Source organism: Stegostoma tigrinum, chromosome 9 (genome assembly GCF_030684315.1).
Source record: "Stegostoma tigrinum isolate sSteTig4 chromosome 9, sSteTig4.hap1, whole genome shotgun sequence".
Lineage (NCBI taxonomy): Eukaryota > Metazoa > Chordata > Chondrichthyes > Orectolobiformes > Stegostomatidae > Stegostoma > Stegostoma tigrinum.
Genome location: NC_081362.1, coordinates 34,929,202 through 34,939,650, shown reverse-complemented (window position 1 = coordinate 34,939,650; position 10,449 = coordinate 34,929,202). Strand labels below are relative to the sequence as shown.

General features: G+C 41.1%; 1 protein-coding gene across 4 annotated transcripts in view; it reads right to left on the bottom strand.

Annotated features, from left to right (window-relative positions):
• fndc1 (fibronectin type III domain containing 1) overlaps positions 1-10,449 on the bottom strand; it is a 336,789-nt gene that overhangs the window by 81,903 nt on the left and 244,437 nt on the right. For all 4 annotated transcript variants that reach the window (XM_059648478.1, XM_048536000.2, XM_059648479.1 and 1 more), the window contains 3 exons: positions 7,149-7,258; positions 6,900-7,011; positions 2,545-2,916 (listed from right to left, as the gene is read on the bottom strand). In XM_059648478.1, the coding sequence (XP_059504461.1) occupies positions 2,545-2,916; positions 6,900-7,011; positions 7,149-7,258 (594 nt within the window). The remainder of the gene's footprint in view (positions 1-2,544; positions 2,917-6,899; positions 7,012-7,148; positions 7,259-10,449) is intronic.

The window sequence follows — 10,449 nt, the reverse complement described above, 5'->3', positions numbered from 1 at the left end:
GAGCAGGTGTGCATGCTGGAATGGATAGAGATAGAGGAAGCTGATGTGCTGAAAATTTTGTCAAACATTAAGATTGACAAGTCGCCAGGCCCGGACCAGATTTGTCCTCGGCTGCTTTGGGAAGCGAGAAATGCAATTGCTTCGCCACTTGCGAAGATCTTTGCATCCTCGCTCTCCACTGGAGTCGTACCTGAGGACTGGAGAGAGGCAAATGTAATTCCTCTCTTCAAGAAAGGAAATAGGGAAATCCCCGGCAATTATAGACCAGTAAGTCTCACGTCTGTCGTCTGCAAGGTGTTAGAAAGGATTCTGAGGGATAAGATTTATGACCATCTGGAAGAGCATGGCTTGATCAAATACAGTCAACACGGCTTTGTGAGGGGTAGGTCATGCCTTACAAACCTTATCGAGTTTTTTGAGGATGTGACTAGAAAAGTTGATGAGGGTCAAGTTGTGGATGTGGTGTATATGGATTTCAGTAAGGCATTTGATAAGGTTCCCCATGGTAGGCTCATTCAGAAGGTCAGGAGGAATGGGATACAGGGGAACTTAGCTGCTTGGATACAGAATTGGCTGGCCAACAGAAGACAGCGAGTGGTAGTAGAAGGAAAATATTCTGCCTGGAAGTCAGTGGTGAGTGGGGTTCCACAGGGCTCTGTCCTTGGGCCTCTACTGTTTGTAATTTTTATTAATGACTTGGATGAGGGGATTGAAGGATGGGTCAGCAAGTTTGCAGACGACACAAAGGTCGGAGGTGTCGTTGACAGTGTAGAGGGCTGTTGTAGGCTGCAGCGGGACATTGACAGGATGCAGAGATGGGCTGAGAGGTGGCAGATGGAGTTCAACCTGGATAAGTGCGAGGTGATGCATTTTGGAAGGTCGAATTTGAAAGCTGAGTACAGGATTAAGGATAGGATTCTTGGCAGCGTGGAGGAACAGAGGGATCTTGGTGTGCAGATACATAGATCCCTTAAAATGGCCACCCAAGTGGACAGGGTTGTTAAGAAAGCATATGGTGTTTTGGCTTTCATTAACAGGGGGATTGAGTTTAAGAGTCGTGAGATCTTGTTGCAGCTCTATAAAACTTTGGTTAGACCGCACTTGGAATACTGCGTCCAGTTCTGGGCGCCCTATTATAGGAAAGATGTGGATGCTTTGGAGAGGGTTCAGAGGAGGTTTACCAGGATGCTGCCTGGACTGGAGGGCTTATCTTATGAAGAGAGGTTGACTGAGCTCGGTCTCTTTTCATTGGAGAAAAGGAGGAGGAGAGGGGACCTAATTGAGGTATACAAGATAATGAGAGGCATAGATAGAGTTGATAGCCAGAGACTATTTCCCAGGGCAGAAATGGCTAGCACGAGGGGTCATAGTTTTAAGCTGGTTGGTGGAAAGTATAGAGGGGATGTCAGAGGCAGGTTCTTTACGCAGAGAGTTGTGAGAGCATGGAATGCGTTGCCAGCAGCAGTTGTGGAAGCAAGGTCATTGGGGTCATTTAAGAGACTGCTGGACATGTATATGGTCACAGAAATTTGAGGGTGCATACATGAGGATCAATGGTCGGCACAACATTGTGGGCTTAAGGGCCTGTTCTGTGCTGTACTGTTCTATGTTCTATGTTCTATAACCAAATTTCTAGGGGTTCCTCACATCCCCACATCCCCACATCCATTTAATGCTCAAAGGCAGTTGGAGCAGGGGCCAGGACTACGACTATAAAAGCCATCAGATTCAATATTTCACCGTCCAGGCCCAACAAAGGGCTAGGATATGGCAGGTGTGCACTTTTAACAGTGGAGAGTAAGAAAAATTAGGGTGGGGGGCTAAAGAAGTGAGGCTGGATAGGCAGCAGTCACTTAAGCGAAAACCAAAAGAACTGTGGGTGCTGAAAATCAGGAACAAGAAACAAAGTTGCTGGAAAAGTTCAGCAGGTCTGGCAGCATCTGTGAAGGAAAAAACAGAGTTAACGTTTTGGGTCCGGTTCTGAGGAAGGGTCACTGGACCCGAAACATTAACTCTGTTTTTCCCTTTTTCTGCACATTTTCTGTACATAAACCAACGTTTTCCCAGCCACCATCAGTTCTAAGGAAGGGTCACCGGACCCGAACGTTAACTCCGATTTTTGCTACACAGATGCTGCGAGACCTGCTGGGCTTTTCCGGCAACTTTGTTTTTGTTCCTGGTTTACATCACCCGCAGTTCAGTTTTTATTTAATATCCAACAGTTTTGTAGAGTGCAATTGACTGCTAAAATGGTGCTCTGCCCCTGACTATCACCTTGTTATTAGAGTCCATATCACAGCAGTGAGCTGGAAATGGTATAGTTTGCCCTATACCTTCTTCTATGATCTTTGTAGTTAAAGTATTGATTCCAGCACTGCAAACAGAATTTATGATCGAAAGATACTAAGTCATGGGCATGTACAACTGACTTGGACATTGTCAGAACAGATCAGAGACAAATATCACAAAAATAACAATCATCAAATGCTCTTCATTTGGAAAACTGCATTTATAATGGTTAATGAAATGCCCAGTGGTTCTTACCTTCAATCAAGCATTCATTATTGTTAACAGAATCTAGAAAAGGGTAACCATCTTCATTCAATCTTATACTACTCCTTGTGGGACATGTCGGAATTACCGTAGTCGGTTTGACTGTTAACTCTGTTGTTGGCTTTGGTGTGGTAGTTGGCTCTGGCGTGGTAGTGGGCTCTGGCGTGGTAGTTGCAGCCATGGTTTTGATTGTTGTGGTTGTAAGTGCAACTGTTGTTTCAAAGTGACGGATCAATCCAATGACAGGCTTTCCCCCGACGGACAAAACTGGCTTGCCTTTTGGGTCAACTAAAGGTTTACTATCTCGTCCATGTCCAAACAGAGGTAAACCATCTGGACTCAGAATTGGGGTTCCTTGTCGATCTTCAAAATTGGACAGAAAAATATCAGTTAATTTATAGCAAAGTGTTAAAAACCTTTTTTCTCATTATTCAATCATGAAATGCAGCCTGGATGGCAAGGCCAGAATTTCTTATCTATCCCTAACTTTCCTTGAGGTGGTGGTAAGCTGGCCTCTTGAACCACTGCGGTCATGTGTGAAGATTGTCTCAGTGCTGTTGGGAGGGAGTTCTGGGATTTTGACCCAGTGATGACAAAAGAACTGTAATTTATTCCCAAGTCGCAACAATGTGCAACTTTGATAAGAATTTGGAAGTGATGGTGTTTCAACGTGCCTGACGCATTGGTCTTATTAGGTGGTAGAGATTGCAGGTCCCAAGGTACTATTGAAGGAGCCTTGGTGAGTTACTGCAGTGCATCTTGTAAATGTACACATTACTACCACTGTGTACTGGTGACCAAGGAAATGAATGCTTATGTAGAGCAAATTAAATAAACTGTTTTAACCTGCAGATTGTTAATTTCTTGAGATTTGTTGTAAATGCATTAATCCAGGAAAGTAGAGGGTATTGCATCACCTCCTGACTTCCACCTTGTGCATCGTGGATGATGTTGGGAGTCATTCACTGCAGAATACCTAAATACCAAGGGGTTCTTGTGCAGTGGTAGCAACCTAATTCTGTGCCAGGAGACCTGGGTTCAAGTCCTACCAGATTGGAGGTGTGCCAATGCATCTCTGAATGAATTGATCAAAAATGCCCCAAAACTGGCCTTGCCAATATGTGTTGTATGAAATAATGAATTAAAAAATAGACTGTACAATATGTTGAAACATCCTGAGCTAATTAAAAGTAGCCAAATACTGAAGGGTTCCTGTGGTTTGTGGTAGTGTCCCTACTTTTGAGCCAGCAGGGCAGATTGAAATCTCAGCAGCTCCAGGGGTGTGTAGCAAAATCACTGAAAGCCTTGATCGAAAATATCTACCTAAATACCGAAGGGCTTTTGTGGTGCAGTGGTAGTGTTCCTACCTCTCAAATCAGGAGGCCAGGGCTCAAGTCACATTTGCTCCAGAGTGTCATCACACGTCTGCACAGGTTGACAGAAATAACTATCTAAATACTAAATTGGTTCTTTTATGCGGTGGTAGTGTTCCCTACCAAAAGCTATGAGGCCAGGGTTCTAGTCCGACCTGTGCCAGAGGTATGGAATAGCATTTCTGAACAGGTCTGATCAGATACGTTACAAACATCTACCCAACTAATGACCTGCTGTTGTAGCCACAATATAGATACAGCTCGTCCAGTTAAAGTTCTGTTCAATTCTGTTCAAGGATATTATTAGAAGATTATAGCAATTCTAGACTTCATGGGAAAGATGATTAGACTTTCATAAATTGGAGTTAGCTTTTATCTAGCCTTTGTATGAGTTTATTTTGAGAGTTATTTGCTACTATCATCGTAAGCTTGAACATTGTTCAGGACTCGCTGCAAGGGGACAGAGAGTGCTTCATCATCTGAAGAATTGCAAATGATACTAAACACTGTGCAATCATCAGTTACTTCTCACATTACTTTGTACCAACTGAATATTGTTAAGCTTAGAAAATTAATGGTGAGACACTCCTGCAGAGTTTCATTTGTGCTAGGCATGATTCCATCCAATCGAGATTCTCTATCCCCGGCTGCTTGACTCCCATTGACTCAAGTTTACTAGGGTTCCTTGACGTCACACTCAGTCAAATGCTTCCTTGCAATCAAGGATAATCACTCTCACCTCAAACCTGGAATTTAGGTTCTTTTTGATCAATTTGGACAAAGGCAGTACTGACGCTTGGAGCAAGTCTGTAGTGTTGACAAAACCAAATTCAGCATCAGAATATTTTTCAGCTAATGCTACTTGATAGTATTTCATCACACTGATTGATAGTGGTCTAATGGTACTGTATTTAGTGGATGGATTGGCTCTGCTTTCAGTGGACAGGACATACTTGAGGAAAGCTAAACACCAGGGCCTGTGTGCATTGAAATTTAAAAGAATGAAATGGGTCTTATTTGAAAAACAGAAGATCCTGAAGGGGTGCTGAATGTTTCCCCTTATGAAGGAGTCTAGAATTAGAAGCATCAAAAATTAGGCATCTCCCAGTTAGGATTGAGTTGTGGAGAAGTGTTTCCGAGTTTGATAGTCGGTGGGTTTTGTTCTACAGAGATCAGTAGAAGCTGCATCACTGAATATTCAGAATTAAGTTGATACATTCTTGATGGGCAAGGGAATCCAAGGTTATGGGGGGGCAGACAGGAAAGTGAAGTGAAGGCTACAATCAGATGCATTATAATCCTATCAAATGGTGGAACAGGCTTGAAAGGCTAAATGGTCTATACACGAGGAATATTTAATACTGTGTCCCTTGAACCGGGTCTCCATTTTCACCACATCATCATATTTCCATATAGCAATCTGCAGCTGTAACTCCCAATCATGGTTGTACTCCATGCATTCAGATACCCGCATAGTAACTCTGATTTAGATTTCATATTTTTCTTTGTTATTCTGACTTCACCTATTTTCTTGCTTTGTCTACATTAGAGCCAGTTGAATCACCTTTCAAGCCACACAATCATCTGCTTTATCTTTCTCTGCCTGCATTCGCTTGCACGTGGCACTGGGAGTAATCCGGAGATTACTACATTTGTGGTCCTTTTGCTAGCTTCCTACCAAGCACCTAATTCTGATTGTAGGACTACATCTCCTTCTTCCTGAAATCATTGGTACCAATGTGGACCACAACTTCTGGCTGTCCAAACTCTCCCAAGTGTCCCGCAGCTGCTCTGAGATATTCTACACCCTGGCCCCAAGGGGGCAACATTCCATCCTAGAGTCACCTTGATGGTTACAGAAATGCCTTTGATTGTTCCCCAAACATTCTCCTATCACTACTGCTCTTCCTTTTTTCCCCTTTTTTCTCACCTCCTAGACAGCTGACCCACTTATGATGCCACAAATCTGGCTCTGATTGCACTCACTTGAGGAATCTGCACCCTCATCCATTTCCAGAATGGAAAACTGATTTGTCAACAGGATGTCAGGGAATTCTTGCACTACTTAAATGTTTCTCTTGCACTGCCTGGGAGTCACTGATTGTGTTCCTTTCTCCAGGCACTTAAGCTGCAGTGTGAGCACCTCAACATCCATGTAACTCTCAGCCATGCAGATATGCCACAAAATCACCACCATTCAAGCTCCAGAACTGAGCTCAAGTTTCTGTAGTGAGATGCACTTCCTGCAGAATCTGCGTCTCTGGTAGAATTCCTGACTTCCTGCATAATATAGGCCACACATTCCACTTGAATGACCTGTGCTGTTATATCTAGAACTTAAGTATTACTTATTTAGTCTTAAATTTACTCTACTTCCCCTACTTACGTTTGCTTACTTATATTCCAAACCCTATTGCCTACTCTAGAGCAGGGTAATTTTCCAATGTTTTGTACTGGTTTGGTACCATAGGATGGCTTGATTGATCATTTCAGAGAGCAGTTAAGAGTTAACCACTTTGCTGTAGATCAAGCACAACACATAGGCTAGTCGATTTATTTCCCTGAAGGTTGTTAATGAAGCAGATTTTTAGTGAAGCAGGTTTTTTTTAATGTTAATTTAGCAACTTTATGGTTGCTATCATTGAAACCACATTGATTCCTAATTTTAATTAATTAATTCAATCAATTAATTTAACTTAAATTTCCCCAGCTGCTGTAGTGGGATTTGAACTTGTGTCTCAGAAGGATTAACCATTGTCTGTTACTGGTCACATGCCCAATGCTAAGTATCATATTGCAATCAGAACAGTGTATAATAAACAAATGACAATATGGAAATATTAATTGCTCTTAATTGCAGAGGAAAAATCAGAGGCAACCTTTTTGAGCATACTGTTAAGAAATCTATTAAGCATCCATCATTCCTTTATGCAACCAAACTATCTTAAGAAACTTGACTGGAATCTCACAAACCTAGAATTGTATGTCCATCTGCTCCTAGTTGTATCTGCAGGGGTTTTCCCTCTGTATCCTGAAGGATTTGACCTTCAGGGTTCATCAATATTCCTCGATCAAAATCAACAATCTGTTTTGAAGGGAGAAACTAGTAAGTGATAGTTGCAACCCTTATCTAATTAGTAGATGAGAAAGCTTTTTAAAGTGATTTGACTTTGACATTGCATTTAATATTTTCATGACCTAGTTGTATAAGGAATACTTTACCCATTTAGTGTCCTGAGGTCCAGTAATAACCCTACGTCCAGATGCCTTTTCATTACTGCCTCTGCTAGGTGAAACCTTACTCCCTGTTAAGTTTGATCTCCCAGACTTCCCTGCAATTTAACACAATATTTCAATGTGTAAACGAGTGAGATCCACGTAAAAGTCTGTACTTGGACAAAGACTTTGTTAAATTTCTCAATAGATTATTGAATTTTTTTATATCTTATAAAATATGTAAAATGCACTTGGTTTATTTAACCTAATCTTACACCTGTTTTGAGGATATGACAGGTTGTATTTGAAAATGTCCACCATTCCCAGCTTTACTTGAATTGAGCTGACTATTCAGTTTCTGAGGTAATTCTGTGCATAAAAATAGAAGCATAGGAAAGTATTAGGCCTTTCAGCCCTTTGAGAAAAACTAATTTGAACGTTTTTGATCTGTAACTTTACTCCATCTACTATGTTTGGTCCTTTGCCCTGAAAAAATCATCAGTTTTGAAATTTACAATTGGTCTTTTTTGGAGGTAGCTTATCCTTTGCATGAAAATCCTTCTGACATAACAATAGAGCTTGGCCGATTTTTCAATCTCTGTTGCATCTGTTCTGATGAAGCCAACTTCTCAGGCCTAAATTTCTCCAAGTTGAGGCTATGGAAATGTCTACCTTTCTCCTCAACTGAGGATTTCCCACCACCATGGCTTACAGAAGCCTCAGTTGCATCTGATCCATTTCCTGCATTTCTATCCTCACCTCTTCTCTTCCTTCCCACAACACTGATAGGGTTCCCTATTCACACTTTCAACCCCAACAGGATTATATGCCACCATTTAACTCACCTCCAGCAGAATGCCACCACCAGACACATATTCCCCTCTCTTCCTTTGTCAACACTTCACAGAGACCATTCTCTCCAGAAAATCCTGGTCCAAACCTCCTCCACTCCCAATACTTCACCACATCCCCACAGCAATCACCAACTGCAGAAGATGGAACATTTGCCTGTTTACCTCACACCAGCTCACAATCCAAAGCTCCAGATAAACCTTCCAGTTGAAGCAATTTACCTGCACATCACTTAACCTAGTCTACTGTATTCGCTGTTCATAATGTCATTTCCTCCACACAGGGGAGCCAAAACAAAGACTGGGCGACCACTTCGTGGAAACACCTATATTATCTGTAATTGGCAGAAAGGAATTAGGAAGACCTACGTGAGATACACAGATTAAGTTAATGGCCATGTACATGGGTTACGTAGTTTAAATGAATGGAACAATCAACTCAGAGGAAGAGATAATATGTTGAGTCTGCAAACATGATCCCAAGCTTCCAGTTGCCTGCCAATTCATTACACCACATTTCCTGGTCAACATTTTTGCCTTGGGTCTGCTGCAGTACTCCAATGAGGTTCAGCTCAAAGTGGAAGTACAGCATCTCTTTTCCACTTGGGATACCTGAAGCCTTAACTTTCAATATCTTTAGAACCTGAACACTTTCTTCTTTGTCTTTTACCCAACCCATACCCTGTCAATGGCATGGAGTACTTTCAGCGTAGCCAATCTATTTTCTCCTATTTGATCTCCATGATTAGCTTTTTTTGTCCCCTGGCATACAATCATCCATCCCTTTGTCAGCCTATTGTTGTGTTTTCCTGGACTTTGTCACTTATCCACTCATTCCTTCTCGTTTTTTTTCTTTTAACTCTGCTTTCTCCCAACAGATGCGGCCAGACCGGAGTTTCTCCAAGCAATTAGTTGTTGTTTCTGTTATTAAGATTTTGATTTTTCCCACTGGAGGAAATAGTTCACCACTATCTACCTATCAACAATTATTCATGGGAACAGTCAATAGAGCTGCTGCATGTAAAACATTTTTTCTAATAGCTCAAGGCATGCAGGGCATTTATATGTCAATACCAGGACTTATAGTAGGTGAAATAATGGCGAGAATTGGTAGCCTGGATCTTGTACCAAGTAACATCCTTTGGATGATTTTTTTTTGTTGTACCACTTCAATGATGGCCTTCATTTTCTGAGTTTAAATAATTGCTTGTAATTTATGAGCTTCCATTCCTGTGTCCATTTATGTCATATCTTGTTAAATCCTTCAATAACAATTGATTACCTGATAATTTTTCAGAAAAGTTATTTTTTAATGCAAAGATTAATTACAAAATTTGAAATAAAAGAGTGGAGACAAAAATTCCAATAAAGATATGCTTTCAAGCTCCTAAAGAAAAATACTTCGGTTGTTAGAAATCTCTTAAAAAAACCGGAAATGCCAGAAGACTTGGGTCAAGCAATGTCTCTGGAACAAAAGCATAAATTTCTGTTTCATGACTTGGTCTACCCTACATCTAAGAAGTCAAACACAGTTTGGATCATTACTCTGATGAACACCTCTAATAGTCTGCAGGTTCCCAGTTGTTTACGTCTTTAATTCTTTATCCCATTCCCATCTCTGACCTCAACCTTCAATACTAATTCAGTGAAGCTTAAGTCCAAGGAACAGCACCTTATTTTCCTGTGAGACACTTTACTTCCTCCTGGCCCTAAATCAAGTTTAAAACTTTAGATATAATAGATTCCATTTTTTTAAACAAAAAATAGAGAATATTTACATGACAGCTTTTGGGAGTCGTCGAAATGAGGCTGTAATGTGAGATGTTCACAATTATAAGAATGACTTAAATGAAAGGACAGTAGGTATGGTTGCCAAATTTGCTGTTAACATAAAGATAGGTGGGAAAGTAAGTTGTGAAGAGGACATAAAGAAGCTATAAATATTAGGGAAAATATTCGGCAGGCTAGTCCTGCATCTCTTGCAGTTTAGAAGAGTAAGTAGCAACTTGATTGAAAGACAGGATCCTGAGGGGTCTCAACAGCATGGATGTGGACAGAATGTTTCCTTTCATGGGAGAATCTCGAAGTAGGGGACCACTGTTTTTAAAAAAAAGTCACGTATTTAAAACAGATATTAAGCTAAAATTCTTCTCTCAAGGTTGAGTGCCTTTATCACCACCAACTTTTCAGGAAGAGAGGACCAGAGTCTTTGAATATTTTCAAAGGTAAAGGTGGATTGATTCTTTTTTAAAAAGTGAGCAAAACATCATCAAGGGTGATCGCAAATGTGGATTTGAGGTTACAATCAGTTCAGCCACGATCTTACTGAACGGCAGCACAGGCCTGAGGGTTTGAATGGACTTCAAAGGTGATCTGCACCACTAGGTCACAATTAGCACCATAGGAGGTAACAAAGCGTGGGGCTGGAAGAACACAGCAGGCCAAGCAGCATCTTA